General features: G+C 46.5%; 1 protein-coding gene across 34 annotated transcripts in view; it reads right to left on the reverse strand.

Annotated features, from left to right (window-relative positions):
* Positions 1–653: 653 nt before the first annotated feature.
* The window catches only part of LOC110494414 (forkhead box protein P4), a 160568-nt gene continuing 142034 nt past the window's right edge, over positions 654–19187 (reverse strand). For 20 of the 34 annotated variants that reach the window (XM_090205826.1, XM_036950470.2, XM_036950472.2 and 17 more), the window contains 8 exons: positions 18352–18435; positions 15873–16128; positions 15568–15644; positions 15263–15364; positions 11641–11762; positions 8871–8937; positions 7643–7818; positions 654–7418 (listed from right to left, as the gene is read on the reverse strand). In XM_090205826.1, the coding sequence (XP_090061952.1) occupies positions 7262–7418; positions 7643–7818; positions 8871–8937; positions 11641–11762; positions 15263–15364; positions 15568–15644; positions 15873–16128; positions 18352–18435 (1041 nt within the window). In that variant the 3' untranslated portion in view covers positions 654–7261. The remainder of the gene's footprint in view (positions 7419–7642; positions 7819–8870; positions 8938–11640; positions 11763–15262; positions 15365–15567; positions 15645–15872; positions 16129–18351; positions 18436–19187) is intronic. The other 14 variants (XM_090205837.1, XM_090205832.1, XM_090205829.1 and 11 more) reach the window with 1 other exon arrangement.

The following is a 19187-nucleotide window of genomic DNA, read 5'->3' on the forward strand; positions in this document are numbered from 1 at the left end:
CTCTCAGCAGACAGCAGACTCCATACCTCTACTAGTCCAGATGGTTCCCATGACACACACAACACACACTAACTGAGCCCTGCGCTCACACTCTGTCCTTTTGCCTCAATAACGATGGGGTGATGAGTGAGTCCACCTACAGTATGTGCTGTGTTGGTGTGTGTGTATTGTGTGTGTGTGCTCCTTGCCAGAGCCAGTGTTTGTTCTGACGCCTCGCCCTGCCTGCCACTCTAATTCAGAGCACATTTCCCTCCTCTCTTCTTCTCTCTCTCTCTTATACACACAATGGGACTCTTTCTAAAACTCTGTCAGTGTGAAACGTTGGTGAGCTGGGGAGAAAGAGAAGTGCAGGAGTAGAGAGAGTAGTGGATACAGCTATGGTGTAGGCAGCTATGGTGTAGCCAGCTGTACAGTATGAGGTAGGCACTTGCTTGAACCATGGCTCCATCCCTTTACCTCTAGGATGAATCTGTATGTGTGTGTGTGTGTGTGTGTGTGTGCGTGTGTGTGCGGGCATGCGTGTGCGTGGGTGTGTGTGTGTGTGTGTGTGTGTGTGTGTGTGTGTGTGTGCGTGCGTGCGTGCGTGCATGCATGGGCATAAGGGCAGTCTCCTTCCACCTAGCCAGATAAAGAACATCACGCTGACACAGTCAGACAGTGTAATAAGTATTTTATTGCATTTTATAATGCCATTGTCAATAATTAGTACAGATTACATGCAACTAGACCTACTGTACAGCTGTTTTATTGTCTGCATGGACAGACACAAGAAGATTCAGGTTACAAATACACAGATATATGTGTGTGTTTTATACAGCATGAGGAAAAGGGCAGTGACTGGCATTACATGGCCACCCAGGGAAGGGGGAAAGGGCAAAGGGGAAAGGGCAAAGGTCTCGGTGGCAGTTGCCTTTTTTAAAACCTCTTTTAGACCGTCTGAAAAACCACCGCCTGCTCCTACTGTACCCCTTCGCCTGGGTCACACTTACAAAGTAAACAAACAGAATGAAATAAAAAGATAAGAGGTAAACAGGTAAACTGAAACTAAGTAACGTTACAGAGAGTCACTGCTGAAAATGTACACACATTCCTAAGATACAACCAGAGGACAGCTGAAGTGGTAGTTCCATTTTTCTGGGCCGTGAAGTTAATAATACCATCGGGCAACACCCCTTTAAGACCTCTTCTCCTCGACATGACACCTCAGAGCTGTCCAATCATAGAGCGGGGGCGGGCCCATGTAGGTCCCCGGAGTCACTAACGATCCAATAGGAAGAGTGCTTGTCTGAGAGATGATAGTGATAGCGTAGAATGGTTCGAGGTATGGGAAGTAGCTTGTGGTATATTACGTTGCTAATACAGGACATTCACCTTGGTGTTGCTCTAGAGCATTGCCTAGGGTTGGTTTGGTTGTGGTTGTGGTAGTCTGTTAGCTGATGTGCCACGGCCACTCACTGAAGATGAACTGGATTTCTGAAAGCCATTAGAATGTGTGTGTGTGTTTGTGTCTGTGTCGTTGTGTTTGGGAATGCAAGGAAACAAATATTCTGATTGGACAAAAGTCACCAGGTGTGTGACTCAGGGCCACGCCCAGTTGCCCTGTGGAGTGATTGACAGCTGTGAGGCTTAAAGGTCATCAGGAATGACTGGGGTCAGGGATCAGAGGACACATATTGGCACCTTAAGGACCAAAAACGTCACCTCAACACTGCTTCATCTTCAAAAGCAACATATTTTCTTCAATTCTTTTTCTCTTTTTTTTCTGAGGTTTTGGTCCTGTCTTAGAGAAAAGTCCTTCTGAGGTATCATCAATACATAATGAAGTCAACTTTTTACATTGTTTTCAGTAAGTTTTTCTTTTTCTTTCCTTAAAAATGCATAAATGCAGTACAGAGACAAAAGTATCAAAATAGACCTAGCTAAGATAAATATACAAACAGGTGTTACCTAAACCACTTATCTAACTTTAGTTATTTAATTTTTTAGAGATAATACACTTAAAAAATCATCGTCCCAGACGTTTTTATGAAGAAAACTGAAAAAAAGGACAAAACAAAAACTATTAAACCCAGATACCTGCGGCACTTAATATGATAAAATACATACACTTCAGCATTAGCAATACAGTATAGGAATCAGAGCTGGAAGCTTTACAATAGCTAAACAGGTGCAGAAAATGAACGCAACAGAAAATCAAAAAGACATAATGGGAAAGAATGCCCTCGAGAGCTAAGCCAAGCGGTAATATACAATAATACATCATAACAGCAAAGCCAGAGAAGGAACAGAAGTGTCTATGACGATCTGTCAACACCATCAACGAATGTCAATCTACATCTTTATAAAACAGCGTGGTTTACAGGTGTACCTTAAAGCACAAGAATTCAAAGATCATTTATATTTACTGAATGCAGCAGTTCCTCATTCATGAGAGTTTGGATCATAACAATAATAATAGTAGTAATGATAAATTCCTTTGTAAGCGTGTGTTATTATTGCCCTTCTCCCAGCGAGTGGCGATTGAGGGTGTACAGTGTACAGTAAGCTCTGTGTTTGTCTTTGGATAGTATCTTTAGTTACTCAGAGCCTCTCCTCAGCTGTCTGAACCACAGGGGCCACCAGGGGCCCGGCTCCTAGTGACAGCGGCCACTATTCACCATGAGGGGACAGCTCCATGTCACAGGGATTATATTCCCAGCTCTGACTGGTACTCAGGGCCCTTTGGACTGAACACTGACAACAGACTGTAAGAGAGTGTGTCTTTTATCGCTGCCATCTTACAGCCGTTTTCTGCATTAATGTGAAGTGCGGGCCGCTGGCGTGTGGCGGGCACTAGTGTGTGTGTGGCCCACTGGCGGGTGCCGGGCACTGATATATTCTAACCCGCCTCCCTCCTGACAATCAGCTTCCTGCCCCATTGAATCGCCACTAACGACCGGACTATCATTGGCTGCTGGCAAAGCCTGCTCATCAATATGCGTGCATACAATTAGAGCACCCAATTAAGAGGCTGTTCACGGAGCCATATGCTAATGAAAGCACAGAGACAGCCAATAATACCCAGCTGAGAGTAGACCTTTTAAACCACTTCACTCTTCACTCTCAGGAGAACGCACCGGTTCTCTGTGGTTTTAGGAGAGGTAGTCATCTTTAACGGGATGCAACGTTGTTGTAACGTCTCTTTGTTTTTGCGCTCACGCTCGTGAATTTGGAGTCCAGATAGCCAGACAAGCTTTTTCAGACCCACAAAATGTGTAGTAACAGTAAGCTGTGTTTTGGTATATTTCACTATTATTATTGAGGAAGAATGGGAAAAAAACAGAAATATTTAGGGTCTCCAGTCTCCCATTTGCTTTTATTGTGTGAACCATTTTGAAAAGGAGGTAGTGTTATTTTTGGTTTTTTCTCTCGTTTCAAGGTGTCCCTCTCCCACTTTGTTTGTTATAAATCAATCTGATGACGTGAAGCATCATAACCCTACTTAGACAGGAGACAGTGCTGTTTTACACAGGAAGTTAATACAAAGACTCCTCTATTTAAAAAAGAAAGCAAATGGTCTGAAGTGAAGAGTTGATTTGACAAAACTCTTCCCCGAATGTTGTTTTAGAAAAAAAGACATAGGTTGCATGTCCCTTGGCGTGTTCCTTTTACATATGCATGATTTTGTCGTTTGTTAGTCCCTCTTTGCTGTAAATATCACAAGTAGTCATAATGGTATGTCTGTTCTGAATAGCCCTCCCTCCCTGTCCATTGATGTGATGGTTGGGATGACAGCCAGCTTCAAACTGTCTTTATCACAACTACTCACAGCACATCTGAGACTGGGGATATGAATGTGTTTCTATAGCAATGTGAGAGCATGAAGACAATATAGGAGTGAACAATTATCATTGTTCCTATGTATCATAATAACACTGGTCCTTTTTGGTATTTGTTAAACTGTTGTGTCTGCTAGAGTATACTGTAGGTGAGCAGCACAGAAGGTACAGTAAGTAAACCGTTCACCGCTAAACCGTTCACCGCTAAACCGTTCCCCGCTAAACCGTTCACCGCTAAACCGTTCCCCGCTAAACCGTTCCCCGCTAAACCGTTCACCGCTAAACCGTTCCCCGCTAAACCGTTCCCCGCTAAACCGTTCCCCGCTAAACCGTTCACCGCTAAACCGTTCCCCGCTAAACCGTTCCCCGCTAAACCGTTCACCGCTAAACCGTTCCCCGCTAAACCGTTCCCCGCTAAACCGTTCACCGCTAAACCGTTCCCCGCTAAACCGTTCCCCGCTAAACCGTTCCCCGCTAAACCGTTCCCCGCTAAACCGTTCCCCGCTAAACCGTTCACCGCTAAACCGTTCCCCGCTAAACCGTTCACCGCTAAACCGTTCACCGCTAAACCGTTCACCGCTAAACCGTTCACCGCTAAACCGTTCCCCGCTAAACCGTTCACCGCTAAACCGTTCCCCGCTAAACCGTTCACCGCTAAACCGTTCACCGCTAAACCGTTCCCCGCTAAACCGTTCACCGCTAAACCGTTCACCGCTAAACCGTTCCCCGCTAAACCGTTCACCGCTAAACCGTTCCCCGCTAAACCGTTCACCGCTAAACCGTTCACCGCTAAACCGTTCCCCGCTAAACCGTTCCCCGCTAAACCGTTCACCGCTAAACCGTTCACCGCTAAACCGTTCCCCGCTAAACCGTTCCCCGCTAAACCGTTCACCGCTAAACCGTTCACCGCTAAACCGTTCCCCGCTAAACCGTTCCCCGCTAAACCGTTCCCCGCTAAACCGTTCGTTATTCAGTCTAACTGGCACCCGGGTCAAGAAGATAACATTCTGCTGCATAGCACGAAGGGTTGTTTGAATTTATAGTGTTGAGTTTCACAATGAAAGCATTGGTTTGGTTGAGGAAATTAATCCAAACATGCATTATTGCAGTGCAATAACAATGTATTTTTTGGGCCCGGTATCCCTGGTTAATGGACAACAGACAACAGCCCACAGTTAGTTTTTTGCTGGCTTCTAGTGTCAAATAAAGGGATATAAATGTTGTGTTCAAGTGCCTTATGAGGGTAAGATAATGATTTGCCATCTTTAACTGTAAAGCCCATCTTAGGCCTGCCCACAGCGGAGCCTCTCTTAGGGTTGTGTTTGAAACACAGGTAGCCTGAGCATGGAGAGATACACATTTAAATCCTAAGCGCTTTCTTTCTTTATCGAAGGAACTGCAAGAGGCTGTTTGTTAATACTGTTTTTGGCCTTCTACCATAGCATACCTAACGTGAGTCGTCATTCGCACCAGTTAACACGCATGTAAAAAGCTTTTAACATCACCAAATTCTATTTAGCATTTTATACTTTGGTTTTTGGAATGGTCAGTACTGTCATGAACAAATTCAACGCAAGAGTTACGATAATACAATGATAACTTAGATTTCAGGTGTTGGTTGTCTTTTGGCCAGTTCTTTAGAGGAAAAACTCAAAAAGGGGAAAAATAAACTACAGGGTTTTTGGTTTTCTACACATTTCTTTGGTTACCTGTAACAAAAATAAAATGGGAAAAAAGCAGAAAATACATGAAAATAATGTGTTTAAATTTGGTATGGCACTGCAGAGAAGGTAATGTTTTTATGCTCACTGAAAACAAAAGATTTGTAATCTCACGTGCTATTCTTTTAGTCCAACTCACACAGTGAATTGCAGATAGCTTCTATACAGTAACTATAGTAACAATAGAACTTTGAACTGAAACTGAGTTGCCACATTTTGGTGTCCCGCAGAAAGAATTCCCCTTATTTCTTTAACATTTTGGACACAGTTCCAGATGGAACCTTTGTGGGATGAGGTATTCTCTGACCGTAATAATATATTTTTTAAAGCATTGCTTTGTATCACAGCTGATGTTTCTCAACTAACTACGAGAAGATAAAATAAAAAGGAATGAGTTGAAAAGGAATAATAAAAATGTATGACAAATTGTGGGGATAATGAGTGAGTGTTCTCAGGGAGCTGAGGCCCCAGATCCTAAGTGCTATTCTCAATCTCCTGCCATCTAAACGGGCACACCCAGACACACAGAAAGGTATTCAGCGTAGGGTGGGTTGGGTATGGGTATTTTTGGAACAACGCTTTCTTTCCTGACAATACTAGTATAGAATGGTGTGAACCAGCAGAGTCAATAACAACAAAAAACTACAAAATACACTTTGAAACAGAATTATATCACCATGGAAATATTGACCCTAAAAAATAAACAAAGAAACCATCAAATAAAAGAAGATGTGAAAACGATACCACTTTTTGGGAAACATTTTTCGTATTCCATAATCCTCAACCCTCATTTTATTCAGATATCGCTGTGTGGATGCTCCCTCCCTCCCTCTCACCTTCCTCTCTTTCTCTCTCTCTCTCGGTGGCCTGGGCTCATCACTCTATAACGCATGAAGAAGGAGTACTGCAACAAAGGGTCCTCTTCCTGAAATCTGTTTTGTGGGGATGGGGGATTTCTTCTTTCTGTGTTTGGCTTAAGGAGGAGAGAGAGTCTTGTCTGGCTTGGGCAGAGAATGGGTGGAGAGTGGGCTTAGGGCAGAGGCCTGCCATCCAGTCTCAGTCTCACCTATGGATCACTGACTGGCTTGTACGCTTGGTTTCTGATGTGTGAGCAGATGTGGGGTAATCTTTGAGAAAACTACAACTGTCTTTCCTTCTCTCTCAGTTAACAGAAGAAAGTAAAAAGCGACTGACAGGATTGGAGGAGAACTATACACATCCTGGTGACTGTTCCAAAATATATATACATGATCTGGTGTGTGTGTGTGTCTACACTCTCCCTCACACACACCTGTATGTATATTTAAGTGGTGTGAACATCAAACTACCAGCACTAAAGGACTGTAGGGCGGGCAGACCATCTGTCACAATCAGCAGGGAGAGGAGGACAGAGGAGAAGGGGGAACCTCCATATCACCACTGAGAGCTGTCTCTCTGGCAATACGCTGCTCATAGGGTGGAGGAGGAGGGGGGGTGGTGAGGTGGGTGAAAACGTGTGGGGATAAAGCAATGCTCCAGAGTGTTATTTTTGCATCGGTACATAACGGAGGTCTAACCCTGTTTGAAGTTTCTCATTGTTGTTGGTTTCTTGCTTTAAAAGAAATCATACTTTTTTTAAACTCTCTATATCTTCTTTTTTATGTGTCATAATTTCTCTTCCCTCCAATGGAGGGGGCGGGATTAAACCTCAAAGTCCCGCCCACTGGTTCAGCTCTTCCAATCCTACTCCAGCTCGTCGGTTGGAAGCTCATCCTCCAAATCTCGGTCATCCCGATCGCTAGGCAATGCCATGTTGCCATGAGTGATAGTTGCCATGAGCGACACAGAGCGTCTGTCCTCCTCAACCTCAGTGGGCTCTTCCTTCACATGGACCTGGTGTCTGAGAGACAGAGGGATGGGTTAGAGAGGGTGAGAGACAGCGAGAGAGAGAGAGAGAGAGAGACAGCGAGAGAGAGGGAGAGAGAGAGAGAGAGAGACAGCAAGAGAGAGAGAGAGAGAGAGAGAGAGAGAGAGAGAGAGGGAGAGAGAGAGAGAGAGAGAGACGTATTAGAGAGGGAGAGAAAGAGAGTTTGTGAGTGTGTGTGAGGAGAGTGTGTGTCTTACCCATACTGCTGTGGGCTGAGTGTAGGGCTGCAGCTACCGTTGCTGTTGACCTGTTCCACAGTGGAGCTGACGTCATTGTGACCCATCCCGTGTAGCATGCTGAGGCTGGCGGCAGAGGAGGGGTTAACCAGGCCCTGGCTGTTCAACAGAGTCAGACTGCTCTCTGCAAGGGCCGCCTAACACACAGAAACACACAGGTTTACATTACAATAACCATTGTTTACAATGGTACATAATTTAAAAGACACTCACACACATCCTAATAGACTTCAAGTACTTATGGATCCACAAATACACTTTGTTAGTATGAAGGACGCATAGATTTATGAGGCAATAGAGACTAGATTAGACTGGTGAGTCCTGTTGAGATCTTGCTGATACTGAGTAATGCTCAAGACTAGAGCAAGGCAGGGTGACTACACTTTCAGGTTAACCCCTTACAACCACTAGGGGGCTCCTGAACTCTACACTTCACTGCTCAAGGGTTTAATGGTACAGTATGTGCAGGCTTGTTGGTATGTGTGTGTATGTGGAGTCCGGGTGGGTTAGGGGGGTAGAGAGAGATGTGCTGGTTGGTTTGAGTCGGGGTGGGGTAGGGGGGTAGAGAGAGGTCTGGTTGGTTCTCCCAGAGAGAGAGAGAGAGAGAGTGTGTGTGTGTGTGTGTGTGTGTGTGTGTGTGTGTGTGTGTGTGTGTGTGTGTGTGTGTGTGTGTGTGTGTGTGTGTGTGTGTGTGTGTGTGTGTGTGTGTGTGTGTGTGTGTGTGTGTGTGTGATAGGAGTGATAGGAGTGGCACTGAAATTGATTTTCTAGGACAGGCACTAATTTTATTCAGTGACCTTAATTGACAAATACTTGATGCTATAAATCATCTGAGTCAAAGTCGGCTGGAGTAGAATGTGTGTGTGTGTATGCGTGTGGGGAGGTGTGGGGAGGTGTGTGTCTGTACGTGTGAGAGTGTTAAGGGCAGGTGTGTGTCGTTAGGGAATGCACTAATTATAGGAGGAAATTGATATTAGTGCCCTTGATCGTGACTGGCTATCGCACACGTGTCACTGTGACAACCCTCACCTGCGAACTAGTGTACGTCTGTGTGTGTGTGTGTGTGTGTGTGTGCGTGTGTGTGTGTGTGTGTGTGTGTGTGCGTGCACGTGTGTGTGTGTGTGCGTGTGTGTGTGTGTGTGTGTGTGTGTGTGTGTGTGTGTGTGTGTGTGTGTGTGTATACACTAACCTGGTAGCTGGCGTTTAGGGAACCGAAGCCCAGGCCTGAAATCATATTCTTCACCAGAGTAGGACTCCTAGAGAGAGAAAGAGAGAGGGGGTAAAGAGAGAGGTAGAAGAGAAAGAGAGAGAGAAAGATATGGGGGGAATGGAAATAAACACATATTGACAACATGTGTGCAGAAGAGTTGGTCCAGCCAAAAACAACTAACAAGTGCAACAAACACACCTGCTACACACAGACACATACACACATACTGTAAACAGATGCTCTACAAACACACACACACACACGCACGCACGCACGCACGCACGCACGCACGCACGCACACACACACACACACACACACACACACACACACACACACACACACACACACACACACACACACACACACACACACACACACACACGCACATTGGTTCCAAGTCTCTGATATCTGTTGTGCAGGCATGTATGTGTGTGTGTGTACAAGTGTGTGTGTGTGTACAAGTGTGTGTGTACAAGTGTGTGTGTGTGTTTGATTGTGTAATTTGTCCTGATTTCTCTGGAAGTTGGAAGGAAAGCTGTTTACACACTCTAACAAGCCTTTGTCCTCCGTGTCTGTGTGAATATTTGATTACACATGCTAGCAAACCTGCAGCATACACAGCCACACAGTAATGGTGCCGACAAATGGGAAATACACACACACACACACACACACACACACACACACTGTACAGTGCCTTCAGAAAGTATTCACACCCCTTTACTCTTCACATTTTGTTGTGTTACAGCCTGAATTTAAAATGGATCTATCACTGATCTATACACAAAACCCCATAATGTCAAAGTAGAGTGTTATTTTTTAGATTTTTGAAATTAATAAAACAAATAAAGTTGAAATGTCTTGCGTCAATAAGTATTCAACCCCTTTGTTATGGCAAGCCTAAATAAGTTCAGGAGTAAAAATGTGCTTAACAAATCGCATAATAAGTTGCATGGACTCATTTCTTGTTCACAAATAATATCATTTTTGAATAACTATCCCATCTCTTTACCCCAAACAGTCAAATAAAGGTTAAATTAAATAAAAAATACAATTATTTGGAAGGTCCCTCAATCGAGAATTGAATTTTCAAGCACAGATTTAACCACATTTTCCAGGGGGGGTTTTCTATGCCTCGCAAAGAAGGCCACAGATTGGTAGAAAAGAAATAGATGATGAATATGCCTTTGAGCTGAAGTTATGAAATAGGCTTTCGGTGGTGTATCAATACACCCAGTCACTACAAAGATACAGGCGTCCTTTCTAGGAAGGAAACTGCTCAGGGATTTCACCACGAGGCCAATGATGATTTTAAACAGTTATAGAATGTAATGGCTGTGATATGAGAAAAACTGAGGGTGCATCCTGTTTGAAATAAGGCACTTAAGTAATCCTACAAAAAACTTTTTGTCCTGGCCTTATCTTTGGGGCAAATCCAAAACAACACATCACTGAGTATCACTGTAGCACTCTTCATATTTTCAAGCATGGTGGTGGCTGCATCATGTTATGGGTATGCTTGTCATTGGCAAGGACTAGGGAATTCTTTAGGATGAAGATAAAGGAAATACAGCTTTAATCACAGGCAAAATGTGGAAGATGAGGAAGGCCTGGTTCAGTCAGCTTTCCAACACTGGGAGACGAATTCCCCTTTCAGCAGTTCAATGTCACAGCAGTCTAAGGCACTGCATCTCAGTGCTAGAGGCATCACTACAGACCCTGGTTTGATTCCAAGCTGTATCACAACCGGCCGTGATTGGGAGTCCCATAGGGCGGTGCACAATTGGCCCAGCGTCGTCCGGGTTTAGCCGGGCTAGGCTGTCATTGTAAATAAGAATTTGTTCTTATCTGAATTAAAACATTAAAAATCGAATAAAAAATAAATAATCTAAAACACAAATATACACTGGAGTTGCTTACTAATACGACATTGAATATTCCTGAGTGGCCCAGTTACGGTTTTTACTTAAATCAGCTTGAAAATCTATGGAAAGACTTGAAAATGGCTGTCTAACAATGATCACCAATCTACTTGATAGAGCTTGAAGAATTTTTAAAAGAATAGTGGGCAAATATTGTACAATCCAGTTGTGGAAAGCTCTTAGAGACTTACCCAGAAAGACTCACAGCTGTAATCACCACAAAAGGTGCTTCTACAAAGTATTGACTTAGGGGTGTGAATACTTATGTAAATAAGTATTGTTATGTTATGTTTATTTATTTTTTAATATACATTTGCAAACATTTCTAAAAACATGTTTTCAGTTTATCATTATGGGGTATTGTGTGAAGATGGGTGAAAAAAAAATGTATTTAATCTATTTTGAATTCAGGCTGTAACACAACATAATGTGGAATAAGTCAAGGGGTATGAATACTTTCTGAAGGCACTGCATGCATATCATCTATCGGAGCCAGGGCTGGCTGGCTGGCTGGCTGGCTGGCTGGCTGACTGGCTGGCTGGCTGACTGGCTGGCTGGCTGGCTGGCTGGCTGGCTGGCTGGCTGGCTGACTGGCTGGCTGGCTGACTGGCTGGCTGGCTGGCTGGCTGGCTGGCTGGCTGGCTGACTGGCTGGCTGGCTGACTGGCTGGCTGGCTGGCTGACTGGCTGGCTGGCTGGCTGGCTGGCTGGCTGGCTGGCTGGCTGGCTGGCTGGCTGGCTGGCTGGTTGACTGGCTGACTGGCTGGCCGACTGGCTGGCCAGCTGGCTGGCTGGCAGGTAGATAAATGTGTGTGATGAGTTTATACCCAGTCATCTTTGGTGGTCTTCTCTTTTGGTATTCCACTTCGTCCACCGTCCACACGGCCCCCTTCACATTCTCCACCCTCACAAAACACTTATGCAGACTCAGGTTGTGGCGCACAGCATTCTGTACAGAGGAAAAGAAAGAGACGGAGAGAGGGAGATAGAGATAGAGAGGGGGGAGTGAAGGAGATAAAGACCATCCGATTTGAAGAATAATTTGCTTTCTTAAGCACGAGGAATTCCTGCCTAAAAACAGCACTCTGTAACGGTTACTTCAGTTATACTGAAGAGAACCAAATACGACAAAACCCTGCTCAGACAAATAACGAATGACTCGTGGACACACACACAGACACACACACACACACACACACACATACACACACACACACACACACACACACACACACATACACACACACACACACATACACACACACACACACGCACACACACACACACACACACACACACACACACACACACACACACACACACACACACACTACAGACAAAAACACTTTTGTCTGGGCCGTGTAAAATAAGACAAGGATGTGTATCCCCTCCCCTGTTTATTTATTTTTTTACATTTCTGTAATCAGCCACAATCCACCCACCCCCACCCCACCCCCACACACACCACTATCTGTGGCTCACTCCCCTAGGGATAGTCTTCTCTTTTCATCTACTATTTGTAGTTTGTTCATGCCCAATTTCATTACCAATTTTAATTTGTCTATAATTAAATCCTGCATATTTTCTCTGACACGCTTTTTTAATCCATGAGAGAGGGACAGGCAGAGCGTGCATCACTCCTCACCGTAATTACACACACACACACACATACACACATACGTAATTACACGAGCCATAATCAGCCCCAGACACCCCCCTCTCTCCTTCGAGTTGCGATGCTCAGTTTTGTAAATGAGTATGACCCCAATCTCAGCCCGCCACCCTTCCATCGCGGCTCCTCTGCTATTCATTGCTATTTGCATTTGGCTCCGTGATGAAAGCCTAATTCTCCCAGTTAAAACATTAGCAGTCATTTACAGCAGGTCACAGCACATGCACCCCCCCCCCCCCCCCCCTCAACACAACACACCCTGGAGAGGAGAGAGAGAGAGAGACGTGTAGAGAGGAGAGGGGGTGAGAGAGCGGGAGAGAGAGACGTGTAGAGGGAGAGGGGCGAGAGAGAGACGTGTAGAGAAGAGAGGGGCGAGAGAGAGAGAGATATGTGTAGAGGAGAGGGGCGAGAGAGAGACAGAGACAGAGAGACGTGTAGAGAGGAGAAGGGCGAGAGAGAGAGACGTGTAGAAAGGAGAAGGGCGAGAGAGAGAGAGAGACGTGTAAAGGAGAGAGGGGCGAGAGAGAGAGAGATGTGTAGAGGAGAGGGGCGAGAGAGAGAGAGACGTGTAGAGAGGAGAAGGGCAAGAGAGAGAGAGATACGTGTAGAGAGGAGAAGGGCGAGAGGGAGAGAGAGAGACGTGTAGAGGAGAGGGGCGAGAGAGAGAGAGACGTGTAGAGGAGAGAGGGGCGAGAGAGAGAGAGACGCGTAGAGAGGAGAAGGGCGAGAGAGAGAGAGATGTGTAGAGAGGAGAAGGGTGAGAGAGAGAGAGACGTGTAGAGAGGAGAAGGGTGAGAGAGAGAGACGTGTAGAGGAGAGGGGCGAGAGAGAGAGAGACGTGTAGAGAGGAGAAGGGCGAGAGAGAGAGAGACGTGTAGAGGAGAGGGGGTGAGTGTGGGAAAGGGGAGAAGGGATACAGATGGAATAGAGGGCTAGAGGTAGTATTGGAGAAAGGTAAGGGTACAGTTAAGGGGGTACAGAGGGGTAGGAATGAGACTGGGGTGGGGAGAGGAGAGTAGGGCTGTTAGAGAAAAGGATGATGGGTAGGGACTTGTGTCAAATGGGAGGTGGCGTGTGTGTGTCACAGCGCCCACACAACAGACTGGTAGTTCTTACCTTTCAGCATACACCCCTTCAGTTATTGTCCTCAATGTGATATTAGAATGCTTAAAAGTACCATGTTGGCACCAGCAGTTCAAGATAGACTCTAAAATGGTCTTATTGGATGAGCCACATCCTGTTGAATGTGACCCTGCTCTCTACCCATAAAAATACATTCTCAACCATATTCAGAACCTTGGAGAAATGAAATCATATTCTGTTTAACTCTGACTGGACACCACTCCTTCTACTTCTCTTGCTCTCTCTCTCTCTCTCTCATCCCTCTCTCCCTCCCTCATCCCTCTCTCCCTCCCTCATCCCTCTCTCCCTCCCTCATCCCTCTCTCCCTCCCTCTCTCTGATCAATGTCTTCCAGTGGCTGACACTAGCTCTCCTCATGAAATATCCAGGCCCATTAAAGGACATACATCTTCCTCTATATTTAATACAGGCCAAACCTCAGGATATTTCATACATATATAAATATATAAAGGTAGATAGATCTATATTTAAAGGGCCGGGTCTAGGTAGAGAGGAAGTGGGAGAATATATGATTTGCTAAATTTCATAAAAATGAGATGCGGAGGCAAAGATATTCCTGGCTGGCATCTCTCTCCCTCCCCACCTCAGTTCAAGGCTATTAGTGCAAGGCTCGGGCCGTGACACCGCCTCTTCACCCCTCCTCTCGTCTGTCTCTCTGGAGGAGCTGACACTCAAATTAGATGGAGGCTTCAGTAGAAATGGGTCAGCACCTACACAGTCACGTTCCAGACAGGTGTGTGTGTGTGTGTGTGTGTGTGTGTGTGTGTGTGTGTGTGTGTGTGTGTGTGAGTCATAGACTGCGAGAGTGAGCGTGTGTGAGAATGTGTGTGTGTGAGAAACCATTGAGTGTGTGTGACTCTGTAATGACGCTGTGTGATAGTGAGGTGTGTTTCCACTGAGCTAAGTGGAACCGTCTTCGTAGGCCACAGAACTCTCCGGAAGACCAGGAGGGAGTGAAGAAGAGGGAAGGAGGGAGAAGGGAGGGAGGAAGAGGGAAGAAAAGGGGAGAGAGGGAGGGTGGAGGGAGGGAAGGGAGAGGGAGAGAAGAAAAAGAGGGGGGGGTGGAGGAAGAGAGGGGGGAGGGGGAGAGGGAGGAAGGTAGGGATGGAGGGAGAGAGGGGGGAGGGGGAGAGGGAGGAAGGTAGGGATGGAGGGAGAGAGGTGGAGGGAGGGGAGGGAGGGTGGTATGGGGGGAGGAAGGGAGAGATGGAGGGAGAGAGGGGAAGGGAGGGGGGAGGGAGGGATGGGGGAGGAAGGGAGAGATGGAGGGAGAGAGGGGGGGGGAGAAGGGAGATGGAAGGAGGGAGGAGGATGGAGGTGGGATAAGTCAAATCTAACACCTCTCTGTGAAGAAACACAGCCACATGGAGTGAGTCCACACACTTACGCACACACACACTCCACTCAGGGCATTGTGGGTAAAATGGCTTATAATCATCAAAACAGCTTGGTGTTTCAATGGCCATGTCAGTTTTTGAGGCTGCCGAGTGTGTGAGTGTGTGGGTGTGTGTGTGAGGAGGAATATTGTCTAATCTTTGTTTGTGGATGTTCAGTGTGTGTGCATGTGTCTACAGTAGGTGAGTGACCTCATGTCTATGCGGAGGAGTGTGTGTGTAAGAATGTGTGTGGACTCACCTTCCATGTGGCTGTGTTTCTCCTGAAGTAGGCGAACATTCGTGTAAACCAGTTATAGATCTCATTAAGAGTCAGCTGCATGTCTGGAGCCTCCAGAATGGCCTACAGAGAGACAGAGAGGGAACAACATTAGACAACGTCTCAACGGAGCTACCAATGGTTCACACAACTAAAAAGAGAGTAGAGGAAGGAGGCGAGAAGGATGGAAGGAGGAGGGGAGAGAATTTGAGTGGGTAGGGTAGGAGAAAAGCAAGATGAGAGGCGATGACAGGAAGAGAAAAGGAGAATAAAAGGAGGAGACTTACATGGCGTATGAGAGAGGCGTAGGTGAAGGGAGGTCTGACGTCAGCGTTCTTATAGAACTCACAGTTCTGCGCCAGCTCTACAGAGAAAACACACACTGTGTTAGTCCTTGATAGGTGTGTGTGTGTGTGTGTGTGTGTGTGTGTGTGTGTGTGTGTGTGTGTGTGTGTGTGTGTGTGTGTGTGTGTGTGTGTGTGTGTGTGTGAGTGTGTGTGTGTGTGTGTGTGTGTGTCTGTGTGTGTGTGTGTGTATACCAGTATGCTTATATAGATTTCCAAATGTGTGTGTTGGAGGGCTGTATGCATACCCTCTCGTATACCTGAGGCGATGGGGGTGCAGAACTTGTCAGCGATGCGCCTGCGTATGGGTCCCACGCCGTGCGGGTGTGAGTGTGAGTGTGAGTGTGAGTGTGAGTGTGAGTGCAGGCTGGAGGAGCTGATGACAGAGGGGCCCTGGCGGACCGGGGTAATAGGGGCGGCGGCGGAGGTGGGGGGGTGAGGTAGACCCTCGGGGTACGCATCGCTCTCCCTCTTCAGCAGGGAGCCACTGGACGCCAGGTTCAGCTGGGGAGGAACAGGATGTGACATCATCAAATAGGGACCATCATCAACAAGATTCATGGTTCCACCTTGCACTTTGGTAGGATAGATGGACAGTTAGCTATGCTGCTTGGATTTACACAAACCTTTAATCCACATAGACACAGAGACAAAGAGACATGAGCGATGCCAGCTGGCACAAAGACTATCTATCATAAGATCATCAACTCTGCCAGCGGAGAGCAAAACAAAGACCTCAGACTCAGTTACACAGACACACAATGCAATTAGTCCTCAGTGAACAAAAACAAAACAAAGCAAGAGATGGGAGTGTGTATGTGTGTGGAGGCCTCTGTGGTCACACACACACAGACGCACACACAGTGGTGGCACGCTCTCTTCATGGCCAAGCTCGGCCCAATTAGGCAGAGCCCACAGGAGCAACGGGAACTGGAAACCAGTCCTCTGAGTCGCTCAGGGACACTTTTCCAAGGGCTGCTAGTTTAGAGCTAATTAAAACGATTGTGTTTGTGTGTGCGTGTGTGCGTGTTTGCGTGTGTGTGTGTGTGTGTGTGTGTGTGTGAGAGAGAGAGACAGAGAGAGAGGGGGGGTACTCTGATCATCTCTGTCTTCTTTCCTTTCTCTCTCTCCCTCATCTCTCTCTTTCTTCACCTTCCCTCCTATTTCTCCTTCTCTTATCTTTCCAGTCATGACCAGCCCCCACCTCCTACGTGTCCTCTCCCTGTCTGCTCCAGAGGAGGGGTCTGTACCATTCTGACTGATTAGGGGTCAGGCCTGTTTAACTGCTACTTCATTAGCTCTGGAAATCTGCCTCTTTCTCTCCAGCCCTTCATTCTCTCTCTTTCCATCCCCCTGTTAAACAGGTACTTCATTAGCTGTGGACCTGCCACATCACCAAGGCAACACCACAACCCTCTTAATTGAGGGCAAGCTTTGTTTCCATTATGAAGACTCCTCCCTTCCAACCCCCTCCTCCAATCTTTGACCCCCAGGCTTGTCTCCCGTGATGACTTAGGACACACCTCTTCCTGATTTCCCATAAGGTGCTAATGACAGCTGATGCTCTGCATTTGTCTCTGCACGCGCGCACGCACACACACACACACACACACACACACACACACACACACACACACACACGTCCCACCACTCCACCGCAACCATTTACATCCCCTCAAATTAAGACACTCCACTTCTAATTGACAATTAATTTCAACATCTTCATATTTTAATAAGACTCCTCGTCAATCTGAATAATGAAATATTCATTAGATACCTAATAACAGCCCTGCCTGCCTGCGCCAACCTGCCTGCCTGCGCCAACCTGCCTGCCTGCGCCAACCTGCCTGCCCAGAGACACACAGCTCCATCCATCAACAGGGCAGACTGACTGATGGCTCACACACACACACACACACACACACACACACACACACACACACACACACACACACACACACACACACACACACACCCCCCCCCACACACACACACACACACACACACACACACACACACACACACACACACACAGGCACACATTTAATTATGACTACATTATTACATGTTTTATTATTGGGACCTCTGCTCATATATGAATCCAGAACAACAGGCTGTATACATATCTTGTAAACTAATAATCAACTCTATAGATAACCCTAATCTATGAATAAATAAATTGTAGTCCACATTTGTAACACTCATCAACAAGGATGCAAACACCAAGTCTGACTGGACACCCCCCAAAACCCTCAGAAACACAAATATACCTTAGTGGCATCTGCTACAGCACAGTGAGAGGTGAGAGGTGAAAGGTGAGATGTGAGAGGTGAAAGGTGAGAGGAGAGAGGTGAGAGTTGAGAGGTGAAAGGTGAGAGGAGAGAGTTGAGAGGTAAGAGTTGAGAGGTGAGAGGTGAGAGGAGAGAGGTGAGAGGTGAAAGGTGAGAGGAGAGAGGTGAGAGTTGAGAGGTAAGAGTTGAGAGGTGAGAGGTGAAAGGTGAGAGGAGAGAGTTAAGAGGTAAGAGTTGAGAGGTGAGAGGTGAGAGTTGAGAGGTGAGAGTTGAGAGGTGAGAGTTGAGAGGTGAGAGTTGAGAGGTGAGAGTTGAGAGGTGAGAGTTGAGAGGTGAGAGTTGAGAGGTGAGAGGTGAGAGGTGAGAGTTGAGAGGTGAGAGGTGAGAGTTGAGAGGTGAGAGTTGAGAGGTGAGAGTTGAGAGGTGAGGTACTCACAGGTTGATTGAAAGGCTTTGGCTCCGAAGGGCGCATGTGCAGGTGGGTCATCATCGCCTGCAGTCGTTCACTCTCCTTGGACAGCTGAGAAACACACACACGCACGCACGCACACACACACAAGGACAGTGAAATTACACTTTTTTAGTCAATGATCACTATTGTAATAGTAGAGAAGCACAGTAGTAAGGAAAATAAGTCATTCTACAGCTTTGCTACAGGCCCCATTCACATGTCTAGACTCTGGCCCCATTCACATGTCTAGACTCAGGCCCCATTCACATGTCTAGACTCTGGCTCCATTCACATGTCTAGACTCAGGCCCCATTCACATGTCTAGACTCAGGCCCCATTCACATGTCTAGACTCTGGCCCCATTCACATGTCTAGACTCAGGCCCCATTCACATGTCTAGACTCAGGCCCCATTCACATGTCTAGACTCTGGCCCCATTCACATGTCTAGACTCTGGCCCCATTCACATGTCTAGACTCTGGCCCCATTCACATGTCTAGACTCAGGCCCCATTCACATGTCTAGACTCTGGCCCCATTCACATGTCTAGACTCTGGCCCCATTCACATGTCTAGACTCTGGCCCCATTCACATGTCTAGACTCAGGCCCCATTCACATGTCTAGACTCAGGCCCCATTCACATGTCTAGACTCTGGCCCCATTCACATGTCTAGACTCTGGCCACATTCACATGTCTAGACTCTGGCCCCATTCACATGTCTAGACTCTGGCCCCATTCACATGTCTAGACTCAGGCCCCATTCACATGTCTAGACTCAGGCCCCATTCACATGTCTAGACTCAGGCCCCATTCACATGT

The sequence above is a fragment of the Oncorhynchus mykiss genome, chromosome 17 (assembly GCF_057628025.1).
Source record: "Oncorhynchus mykiss isolate SJ-2025 chromosome 17, ASM5762802v1, whole genome shotgun sequence".
Lineage (NCBI taxonomy): Eukaryota > Metazoa > Chordata > Actinopteri > Salmoniformes > Salmonidae > Oncorhynchus > Oncorhynchus mykiss.